At 36.0% G+C, this 12,896-nt stretch overlaps 1 protein-coding gene across 3 annotated transcripts in view; it reads right to left on the bottom strand.

The window, feature by feature from the left end:
* The window catches only part of LOC134751021 (transcription factor AP-2-epsilon), an 81,298-nt gene extending 71,373 nt beyond the window's left edge, over positions 1-9,925 (bottom strand). For all 3 annotated transcript variants that reach the window (XM_063686344.1, XM_063686343.1, XM_063686345.1), the window contains exon 1: positions 9,324-9,925. Coding sequence is in view for 1 of the 3 variants with exons in the window: in XM_063686345.1 (XP_063542415.1) it covers positions 9,324-9,353 (30 nt within the window). In the remaining 2 variants the exon portion in view is untranslated. The remainder of the gene's footprint in view (positions 1-9,323) is intronic.
* Positions 9,926-12,896: the final 2,971 nt, after the last annotated feature.

The following is a 12,896-nucleotide window of genomic DNA, read 5'->3' as shown; positions in this document are numbered from 1 at the left end:
ATCAGATCTTGAAAGTTAAATTTGACCCACTTCCCGGTTTCCGATTGAGCTGAAGTTTTTCATACATATGTGACAATGCAATATAATGGTTACCATCGAGCTGATCTGATTATGGAGACAGGAAGTGGCCATAGGAACTCTGTGATAAGACAACGCAACCTAGTTTTGTTTAGAGTAGCTAGAATTGTCTCGATGAGTATTCGTTGCCTGTGGAAAGAAAAGTACATTCATCGTAAAAGCTTGTACCAAAAATGATTTTTTTGCCAAAAACTTATTTAGTGTGTAATGTCAATGCAGCCTGCATTAACTTGACCAGCGGAACGGCAGACCTATTATAATTAAGGGGCCCACTGACTATCAGCCCGTCGGACGATATTGGCCTGTCAGTTGTTCGGAACTGTAAAATTTTTGTTCTAACTGACAGGCCGATATCGTCCGGCGGACTGATAGTCAGTGGGCTCCTTTAACGAAGGAAAAAAATATATCTACAATTGTACAGTACAAACTAATATACAAAAGCTATGTTTTTTTTATAAAAGCGTCTTTTAGGCATTGCAAAATTCTCATTTCCTGGATTTCCCTAAATTCCAGTGAACGCTAAAAATATTATCTCGCTCCCGCGAATCAACCCATTTTTTGCCTTTTTCAAGTGTTTTATTCTAGGAATTTTACGCTAGATGAGCAAGATCAGAATGAATGAAAATTGAAATCCGATTGAATTGTACCTATCCCTATTACTCTAACTGGGTATTACCATTACCTAAGCTTTATAAAATTGATAGGCATCTGTATTTTTGCTTTAATACCGTGTCTACAAAAAATAAACATCTAGCAAAGATAGATATAACTCCGTAATAGATGGATACAGTCTAAGGAAAAAACGTGCCTCAAAAATCAAGACAATTTGATTCTCGATCAGATGGCGCCACTTCCTTTGATTATGATGATGACTCTCGTTTAGATGGCGTTGACGGTTTCGTTTGTTATTTAACAATTTTAACGCATGTCAGTGAAAAGAACATGGGTTAAAATAATATAATAAAAATAATTAATGCAGTAAAAAAAAACATTAATCCATATTTTTTTTTGATATTTTTATTTTTAGTTTTAATCGTGTGTCGATAGATGGCAGTGAATTTACTGTGGATACAACATTAACTATGACAGTACCGCTCTATCCTATTATATCCTCTTTGCATCTAGTTATTGGTTTCAATTTTTTATATGTTCAAGAATAATGATAATCATATTGCAAAATGAATATCAATATCGATTACTACCTTTTTAATATCCTCTATATACTTTATGACTAATTTAAATAGCTGTGGGCGGAGCCGCGTGACATGTCATTAAATATATTTAATGTGTACCTTTATTTTTATTATATGTTGTCAGCAGCGCATTAATTTCAAATGCTAGTTCTTAATTGCGTTTATTTGCGTCGGTTGCGGCATTAAATTCATTAACGATTAATTAATAGTCGTTTATCATTATAACCTTTGTAATTTAAAGGTTACAACTTTTATGGAGTTTGATTAGATTCGGCAGTTTATTTAATAAAAATTCAAGACATATTTTATCATTGTTATAGCGCCTATTTAAATCTTTATCTTATAACTTAGTTTGAGTTGGTAATAAATTGGTATACTATTCTTGGTAGAATTACCATTTTGACCGTATTGTCAAAATGACCGACTAGTCACGTGAAAGAAATGTAAGTAGAAAATGTTTTTTTTTGGTAAATTTCAATATCATAACATAATAAACTTAACATCGTAGAAATATTTTTACGATAAAATTAAACCGAATGAAATTATCAAAATAATATATCTAATCCACATTTATTACCTAAAATAAAAGATCAACCGAATTAATCCAAAATTACATCCATTGTCGTAACGGCCAAAAGGTTGGCAACACCGCTCCCGTTCGAAATTCGAAATTAATGGCGGATTTGACAGCGCCGTATTGTGGGGCTAATTTAAATCTTATCAAGCCGATGACAGCGGCATAATGGAATGGTGGTTTTTTAAATAATACTTCAGTGTTCCATTTCCGAATTGTTTTATTATGCTGGCTGAAATTGAATTGGTTCTTCATGGTAGTTCTTGTTTTGAAATGTTTATGTACTCGTATTGTTGAATGTGGTCATTTGTTTTGAACGTGATATATAAAGTATTACCAACGAACTAGAATAACTTATAAAAGTCTGACTAGGTATAGCTCAAAAATGACCCCTCGGGAATGGTGCCGCAAGCGACGCAACGCTGCGCGCATGTTGACGTCAAATACTGTAGTACCGCATAAGAGGTTTCACATAAGGGCGGTTTCAGACTAGTGTATTTTTCTGCGCGTATACGGTCGTTTCGGGGAGCTTACACGCGCGTAACATTTCCATACATTTGGTTTTTACGAGCTTACGCGCGCGTTAGTTTTCCCTACATTTGCGTACGCTCGTATAAAACGCTAATCTGAAACCGCTCTATGTATACAATTTTATTTTAGCCAATCAACACTTTTTTGGAACAATTACAAGTTTTTTTAATAGCGGGAAATGGTGCGGCCGGGGATATTTATGGTGAAGAGAAAACTTTCAGTGATAAGGTCATTGCGCTAGTTTCCGTCCACTTGACGAATTAGATTTTTAATTTTCTACTTGCAAAAAAACATTTTATGAGGATAGATATATTGTTTAGACATTAAAGATTGCAATTACTCCAAAATTGTGCAGCGATGTAGGTTTATATTCAAATTTCGTCAAGTGGACGAAAACTAGTGCAATGACCCTATATCTTACATGTCAGTCATATCGTACCTTGACAGCTTCATCTATACATACCTACTCGTATTCCGTCGCTGAACATTACTAGTTATAATTAGCACAAATGTTAGATATAGTTTGGCAAGAGTCCTGTCAGCATAGCATAAGCAGAGATAATCAAATAGTAAAGCAGGAATGCCTATAGCTTTTTTAGGGTTCCGTACCCAAAGGTTAAAAACGAGACCCTATTACTAAGACTCCACTGTCCGGTTGTCCGTCTGTCTGTCACCAGGCTGTATCTCATGAAGCGTGATAGCTAGACAGTTGAAATTTTCACGGATGATTTCTGTTGCCGCTATAACAACAAATACTAAAAAGTACGGAACCCTCGGTGGGCAAGTCCGACTCGCACTTGGCCGGTTTTTTTTCCTACTGTTACCTAGTTATCTACTGACAATTTTTATTTGCCAGACAAATATAAATGGTCGGTCAAGCCCTGCTTTGGGATGTCGGAGCATCTGCTTGTAGGGCGTGCTGCTGCGTAGAGCCACCAAGGAACTTTGCGAAAACTAGTTTTGACTGAAAAATCTCAGATACAACTAGTTTTCGCCGAAGCCTTACGGAAAACCAGTATAAAGGTATCTAGTGAAAACGCGTTTTTAGTGAGGCGATAGGTATGTTATAACAACTTAAATGCGTTTTCACTAAAAACGGGTTTTACGGTGACATAGTACCTATACCTACATAGAAAATACCATAACTAAAGATAGATATAACTCCGTAATAGATGGATACAGTCTAAGGAAAAAACGTGCCTCGAAAATCAAGAAAATTTGATTCTTGATCAGATGGCGCCACTACCTTTGGCCTACTCTCGTATATATAGCGTTGACGGTTCAGTGAAAGAACATGGGACAAAATAATATAAAAATAATTAATGCAAATATTGCAAATAAAAAAAAACATTTATTCATATATAAATACATTTATTGATATTTTTAGTTTTAATCGTATGTCGATAGATGGCAGTGAATTTACTGTGGCTTCAAAATGTACTATGACAGTACCGCTCTATCCTATATATTTATCCTCTTGGCCATAACTCAGAAACAAATATATATATTATTAAATTGTAAAACGGGACTTAATCGCGTATTTAAGTTTTAAACGTCGGATGTAAATCCTAAAACTTAAATACGCGATTAAGTCCCGTTTTACAATTTAATAATGTGTAACAATCGTGAAAGTTTAAATCAGTGTTTGACAAATATATATTATATGAACCGAACTAGGAACTCCTGCGTGGTAGGCAGGGTCACTAATGACTACTTAGGCTAGGAGGCCGTCAAACGTATAATCTCACCATCCGTCGGCTCTTTGGCGGGCGCGGGCGGTCGAATCAGAGGGCCTACCGCGAACACCGTAGTTCTCAAATTTCAGGCATTTTTCTCTTCTTTTTTTTTTAACAAGCAGAAATGTCTGCGAACGATGCTAATAAGCTTAGAATTAGTATTTTATACAATCGTAATATAATAGAGAGCTTTCAGTCGAGTACCGTGTTTAAGCAACGAAACTTGCTGAGTTGCTTAAGTAAGGTACGAGATTGAAAAGCTTGATTATATCACTATTGTTTACAATACTTTTTCTACGAGACAAAAAATGTATACTTTCAACTAGTAGAATCATATAGGTAAACAAACTAAAAGTATACAGCTAAGATACGCGAGCTGCCGCAGCCCGCGATACCTTCATACTCGTACGCGCCCCGGCCGCCGGGCCCGGCGACCCCGGCGGGTTGGTCAACGACACCTCCTCGTAACTAGATGGATACCAGTCTAAGGAAAAAACGTGCCTCGAAAATCAAGAAAATTTGATTCTCGTTCAGAGGGCGCTACTAGCTTTGGCCTACTGTCGTATAGATGGCGTTGACGGTTTCGTTTGTTATTTAACAATTTTAACGCATATCAGTGAAAGAACATGGGTCAAAATCATAAAAATTATTAATGCAAATAAAAAAAATAATTTATCTATATTTAAATAAGAATAAGAATAAGAATAAGAATAATTTTATCGTATTTTTATAAATCTTCATTTTTAATTTTAAAGTGTGTCGACAGATGGCAGTGAATTTACTGGGGTTACAAAATTTACTATGACAGTACCGCTCTAGTATAAGTTACTCTATGTCGTAAGTCGTAACTCATGAGGCCCTTTATTTTTTTTTTTTTTTTTTTTACGCAGGGGTAAATGCATTTACGCATCTCACCCCCCGGGCTGGGGAAGCCGGGGGGGGGTGGTATGTGGGACTCGCTCCTCCCGTACATCCTCTAACCAGAGGATGGGGAGGAGAATACCCACTAACATCCCCTGCGGCGTCACCCTCTCAGACGTTGTATGGGGGCATCATGGGCTCGCGCATTCATTCTTCCACCATACCCCCCGCCTTTTCCCGGTCTTACACCGGGGAACCCGCAACTCATGAGGCCCTGGTACATACCTGCTCCGCGCTTAATTCAATTTTAAGACAGTTTTTTTCTTGATTTTGGGCATCGTAGCCTATGGAGACCATGGTATAATAATATACTCCGCCTGGTACTCTCTTCCGAGACTCGCGAACCACGTGACTGACACAAGCCTACGTCATCGTGAACCTTTTAACAGCACGATGACGTAGGCTTGTGTCAGTCACGTGGTTCGCGAGTCTCGGAAGGGAGTACCTTGTTTTATTATACCATGATGGAGAATAACAAGCAACGCTAAGCGGTTTTCGTAGGGTATGGATGTTGCTATATAAAAGGTGTCACATGCGCGTTTCTGACTTATGAAGCAATTGTTTCTACTACAATATAAAATAAAATGTTTTTGTTAGCCAACCAATCACAAAGCAGATGCGACGCAGCAGCGTGTTTAAGTAGGCTATTTTGCATTGATTCGAGTCTCCTTAAACAAGATATTTTATCGAAATGTATGAAGATTGTCAAAATTTTTATAATATGCTTGAGTCGGAAGTGCCATAGACTATCCAACGTTGAAAAGAGTAAGGTTGTAGTGTTGCATATTAATTTTTCCACTTTGAAAAATTATTTTTCTCGTTTGCTCCAACCAAGGCGTAATAAGACTGACAGAGATAGTTGCTCGAAATTAACGAACTTAGATTTTCGCGGTTATAGCCCAGGTCCGTTGGAAGTGGAACGTGACTGGAAGATAGGTACTAGGTACGTTTGCGTTTTCTATCCATACTATCCATATTATAAATGCGAAAATGTGTCTTTCTGTCTGTTACCACTTCACGCTTAAACCTCTGAACCGATTTAGTTGAAATTTGGTATAGAGATAGTTTGGGTCCCAGGGAAGGACATACGGTAGTTTTTATCCCAGAAATCATCCTTAAAGGGGGTGAAAAGGGGGTTGAAGTTTGTATGGGAAATCGATAAAAAACATATTGGATAACAAATAAGCTACCCAAATTACTAACTCCACGCAGACGAAGTCGCGGGCAATACCTAGTTTATGATATACATAGGAGGCAAATGAGCAGAAATATCGCTTAATGGTAAGCAATTACCGCCGGTCATAGACACCTGCAACAACAGAGGAGTTGCAAGTGCGTTGCCGGGCTTTAAGATAGGAGTACGCTCTATTCTTGAAGGTTTGAAGTTGAAAGTCGTATCGGTCCGCGGTCGAAATACGACGACAGTTCATTTCACAGTTCCGCTGTGCGAGACAGGACGTTTCTGGAGAAACGCACAATGAGGGCTAACGCGTATGAATTCGCCGCTAGGGGCGCTAGTGTAGATGGTGGTCTTTTCCATAGTTCGAAATGTCAAATGTCACTTGTCACTTCAATGACTGACAGATGTTCTATAGTCTTTTGGACCACCATCAACAGAGGCGCCAACTGGTGAGCAAAAAAACGATAGCCCTCATTGAGTGTCAACCATCTTTTTTTTTCTGTATGGAACTGAGGACTAAAACTATTACGTAAGACTTTTCCAAATTCCAATGCAATAGTGACGTGGTTACATCAGCCCTTTGACGTTGACTAATAATTGCCTTGGCTTTGTGTACCTACTTTCATAGGTTTTTTGTACTATATTAGGTATGCAATAGGTATGTATTAATTACATAAAGAATAAAAGACAAATGTCACACCGCCACATATTGGGTCAAAATGATTATGTAGCCACAAAGATCCTTATCTAAGTAACTCTAAATAACATAAAATTGACAGAAAAATTTCCAATTCAGAAAAGGAGACAATTTATCACTTATCACAGTTATCACAGAGCGTTCCGTTTTTTTATCACTTATCGCATAGCTCGTATGGACTCCTAGGACTTTCATAAGAATGTCTAATTTCTGTTGAATCGGATACCTAGGTACCAACAAGTGGTGGAAAAAAAGGCTTGCAAATTTTGAAGACAACATAGTTTTATACGTGTGAATATTGCAAAAAAAATGAAAATTTGTTTATGTAGATTGGCAGCCTTTTAATTCATGTAAGTACCCAATAAGTATGTAGTTAAAGGACTGGGGGCAAAAATTACGTAAGTCATCTTTAAAAAAAAACAGCAGCTAACAAACACCGCAAACATTACATCATAGCAAAGTGGATATAATAGGATAGAGCGGTACTGTCATAGTAAATTTTGTGCCACAGTAAATTCACTGCCATCTATCGACATACGATGAAAACAAAAATAAAAATATCAAAAAATGTATTTATTATAAATGTTTTTTATTTATTTACATAAATTATTTTTATATGATTTTGACTTATGTTCTTTTACTGATCTGCATTAAAATTATTAAATAACAAACGAAACCGTCAACGCCATCTATTCGAGAGTAGGCAAAGGTAGTGGCGCCATCTGATCGAGAATCAAATTTTCTTCTGTATCCATCTATTACGGAGTTATAGATATAACTCCGTAATAGATCATAGCATCGATCCGTATCTTTGATTATAGCATTTTTTATCGTAAAATGCAAAAACCACGCAACTCAAAAACATTTTATTTTCAAAACTTTCAACTATTAAGATACCGATATCGCAAAAAGTAATTTTTTATTGTTTTACCTGTTTGAAAAGGATGTCCCGGCAATTTGTGCCAAGGACCACCAATTATAAAATTTCAAAGTATAACGTGCGTTGGCCGCCATAATTATACGCTTCATGGAATGCTACAAATAAAGGATTGGGCCCTTTCTTGTGTCAAGTTTCTTGGATGAAATGTTACTTAGTTTTGGTTTTAAGGCGGGAAAGTATATTTTGAACTTTTAAATATAGGGTTTGTGAGTTTCTGTGACTGTTGAGTTCTGGGAATACGTGTAAAGTTTCATTGTGGTTGAACGGGGTTTTAGTTTAATATTAGCATTGGTTAAAAAATTACGAGTTTTTTAGGAAGTAAAGTAACATAAGTATCCACTTTTCTATGCAGCTAGTATTGCGACGTGGGTAGTTAAGTTGCGGGACTTACTGTAACAAATTTGGTCAAACAAATTTTGATTTTCCCGTCGGCTTTTCCAAGTTGAATACCTACACCTGGCGACATAATTAAAGTCTCATATTCTAAGCTATATAATGTAGGTATGTTTAATTTAAATTTGAATATGTTTAGCTTATTAATCAATCAATCAATCATTATTTAAAAAAAAAACAATATTAATTTTATTTTTTATTAAATTGATAGCAGCATAATTATTTATTTATTCGCTATTTTTTTAAATGTTTGTGTAGTAAAAACATGATTCAGAATCTAGTAGATAAGAATTAAAAAATTTTTTTACGTATTTGTAGTAAATATGATTAGTTATGGATTATAAACCAATTTTTATAAAAAAATAAGAAATTAATAAATAGAGTATGAAACTTCAATTGATACTAGTTACCTTTAACACCAAAAAAGACAACAGCCAAAAGCTTTATTAAAATAAATGTAGGTAAGTCTTAATACAATTTTATAAGATTAAAAGTATGTATCCATTTATAAAAAAAAACCTCCTCATCTTGCGTTTTTAATGTATACCCCCGCAACAAAGGGTGCCAAAAAGTTTGATTAAAAAGATATGTGGGGTTAGTATTTTGTTTACAACATTGGTTTTTGTAAAATACTTTTTTGCTCAATATTTGTTTTATATTAACAAATGTCTCTGAAATAATGTATCTAGTATAATTACCGTGATCTCGTATAAATAAGTGGACGTAATTAGGTGCAACAGCAGTTTTTTTAACCTCAATATTTTTAGTCATGATGTTTTTCAAATATTAAATATTAACACAATATGTGCAGTTATAGAATTAAAAATCTCACATAATAAATCGATATTTTTCTTCAAAAGTAAGAAACTTCAGTTATTTTTTTATTTTTTTGTAAGTATCCTTATTTTTTCCTAAATTAAAGAAAAAAAAATTCAGAGTACCTCACGACGGTTTAAGTTATTAAAAGACGACTTATCATACACTTATACATATAAGTATATGTACATTATTAATACACACACTTGTTAACCACAGCACTCCATATGTATAAGCCTAATAAGTAAGCAATCGTATCCATACCTCGCGGTGACACTGCATATAAAGGTTCATGCTATCTATACTAAGGCAAACATATCACAGAACACAAAATGTCTCATATCACAACAGTCACTGGCTTGCCTTCCGCATTATCGATTATGCCCGGAGCCATCCGCTCACGTACCGAATGTAATAATAACCGACCATCCCTCAGGCTTATCGGTAAACGACTGCAGGCGAAAAGGTTTTCGCTGGGGGCGAAACGCCGCGCGGCGCTCGAGGCTCCGCCCCGGGGCGCCCCATTGGCCCGAAAGTGGTAGCGAGCCGTCAAACGGGCTCCCCCATTGGCGGTCAGTAGTCAGTGGGGGCATAGATATTTTGACGTTTTTTTAACGCGGTGGCATTTCTCGTCGCAGCGATTAATTGTAATTCTTTATGGCTATTGTAGGGTTGAGTGAGCGGTTAATATGTGACGAACACAAAGTTCGATATTTGATTTTTTTTATGACTGTGTACAGATTGCGCCTGCGACGATTTGTTTGATCAGGCTGGTTAAGGTTTGCTCTTTTTTCGAGCGATTCGTGTTTACATTTGCTTATTTCTATTGAAATGTGTAGAAAATAGTAAAATTTAAACAGCTATCCATTTTTAACTAAGAATGAAAACAAGAAAAAGTTTTGGCAAAAAATGCTTTTTCGGGTTCGATACACTGCCTATTGGTAGTGTAAGGAGTAACCTTAAATAAAAAACTTGAAGGAAGCAGAATAGAATTCGTAAGAAATACATGCTACTTTTTAGTTTGGTTTAACTTTACCATTAAGGTAATATTGTTAAACTTATTTATCTAATATCGCAAGAGTTGGTTAGCATTTTATTTGCTTCGCATAAAGAAGCCAAGCACAAAGACGCGACATTTTGCGTTGTAAAGACAAGCAGTTGTTCCCGAATTTTTTTCCGATTGTTCGGTTTTACTCTAGTTTCGGCCGAAAATAATGATTTTCGGTGGGACACTTATTCGTAACTTAAACTGCTCTATGTAAAGACAATTTTATCTCCACCTAGCAACAGCATCTTGTCGTCTTAATTTTTTAACATAACAAATACCTACCTACTATCTTTTTAAAATAGAGCAATAAGTTGACACATGTGTATTTAAGGGATGTACTTACTACCCACCTATAATATATTGTGTGATTTTCCACTGATCTCAACAACAGATTTTTTAATAATTATTTTCACACAAGCAGCTAGAGTCCGTCTAACTTGCACCGACTTATCAGCGACAAAGTGTGGCAATGGAACACCTAAACGCCATATTTTCATAGGAATTTAATTTTTAAAGTAGCGCACTCTGTCGCTTGCCAAGTCGGTGAGTCTACCTAATCTAATAGCAAGTTCAAAATATTTTAGGTATACCGTATGATATAAAGCCTACAAATCGTCAAACATTGCTAGTTTAGTTTTTTCGTGTCTCTAATGTCTCTATGTATGCTATATATGTAGGACAATTAACATGTTGCAGAATACTTTTGACTGCGAACTGTCGAGATACATCTACCTATATTTGGAAAAGTATCTCTATTTGGGAAAGTAATCGAGGGTGGGAGATGCTTTTGGCGCTGGGTTACAGATAGCAGATACTTTCATACTTTACTATTGATGCTGACTGTGTGTTAAGACCTATCTTAACAAGTAGCAGATATGTAAATAGGTATTTAAATACCTACTTACCTAATCTAGATGGATTAAGTCTCAATCGTCTGTAGATGGCACCACAGTCCTATGATATGTAAAGGTGACATCTACCGAAACTATTGTGTACTAGTATAAGTGCTCAATAAGCTTACTTAGCTATGTCAATGTATGTAATAGTTCATAACCAATCCGTAGTGTCATAGTCTGGCGCTGTACTTACCTATATAAGCTTCTACATGTATGTAGATAAACTCACTTTTTCTAACCAGCCTTCTGTAAACATTAAATTTAGATATCAGTATTCCCTGCTTTCATTTGGTCGCCATTACCTCCAACGCTAAACACTGTGTGTACCTACAATTTAGGAATGAACAGAAGTTATAAATATGTATATAATTATGTTTGCTACTCATATGGTCTAAACATAATTTTCTAAAAATCGTAAAGACATACTAATTATCATTATCTTCCTCGCGCTATTCCGGCTTTTTGCCACGGTTCACGGGAGCCTGGGGCGGTTGTAACTAATTCCAAGAATTAAGGTAGGCACTAGTTTTCACGAAAGCTACTGCCATCTGATGACCTTACTTCCCAGATGTGAAACTAAGCCTTATAGGGATTAGTCCGGCCGGCTTTTCTCACGATGTTTTCCTTCACCGAAAAGACATACTCATACTATTTAAGTGTAGGTAAATAATAGCTATTTATGCAACAAGTGCGGAAATCATCTTTACGCACGTGTATCATACAATGTTTTACTATGCATTGTGCGAGTAAATAAAAAAAACATATAATGGCAAATAAGTTTAATTATTAAAACAAAAAGCACTAGTGCGGAAAAGTGCTTTTCCGCACTAGTGCGAGAAAGTAGCACCATATGTACTGTAAAAAAAAAATGAAAACAAAAAGCACTAGTGCGGAAAGTAGTACTTTCCGCATGATATGGCTCCGTAGGAAACGCACTTTTCGAGCACATGCATTGTAATAGTTATTTACGATACAAGTGCGGAAAATAGGAAATTCGAAACGAGTGGCGATAAATTAAAACACGACCGCAGGGAGTCGCACGTGTGTCGTACAACGTTTTACAGTACATATGGCCCTTTAAACTTTCGACATATGCACGAAAAGTGCTCTTTACGCACTAGTACGCATATGTACTGTAAAATGTATTAAGTATATATAAGTAATATTCTATGTATTAAGTATATATAAGTAATATTCTACAAAGGTTAGCAAAAAGGCGAAATCTCAAAGAATCGCTGAAATCCGAGCAGCATAAATACATACTTATTTATATGTTGTATGTATATCTTACAGTGTGATTCCGACCCTCCAAGGAGGGTGAACACGAATGTCACACACACATATACATATATATGTTGCGTATGTTTATTTATACGTATGCATACCTATGTGTGTGTGAATTGTGTGATATACTTGTATCTCGGTAATGTCTCGAAGTTTAGATTGTTCATAGTGAAATGAGAAAAGTAAGACTTTATACGTACTAATACTAAAGTTTAGAGCTTGTGCTCACATACTGACAGATATAAGTTTTATTAAATGTACATAATTGTTTTTACTTTTTGTTTGTTTTATCTTCTGCTTCTAACTTCTGGCTGCTTTAAATACAAGGTTTGTTAACTCAGAAGGTTTATAATAAACATTTCGGTTACAATATTTTCCCACAACTTTACTTGCTACAGTACCTGAAGTAGTGGTCAATATTGTTACTGACAGGTCAATTATTTGTGTGATCATCATAGGGCCGGTACCTACAGCCGGACAGTAACCCGACTGCAATATGTCGTCGTGCAGTTCCCATACAAATTGCAGTCGGATTGCAGTTCGTGTGTATCGGCCCATAGATGTTTGTTCCTGAGATATGGCTGTTGAAGTATTTGGGCATCTACATCT

Source organism: Cydia strobilella, chromosome 21 (genome assembly GCF_947568885.1).
Source record: "Cydia strobilella chromosome 21, ilCydStro3.1, whole genome shotgun sequence".
In the NCBI taxonomy this organism is placed as follows: Eukaryota; Metazoa; Arthropoda; class Insecta; order Lepidoptera; family Tortricidae; genus Cydia; species Cydia strobilella.
This window is presented reverse-complemented; position numbering and strand designations above follow the sequence as displayed.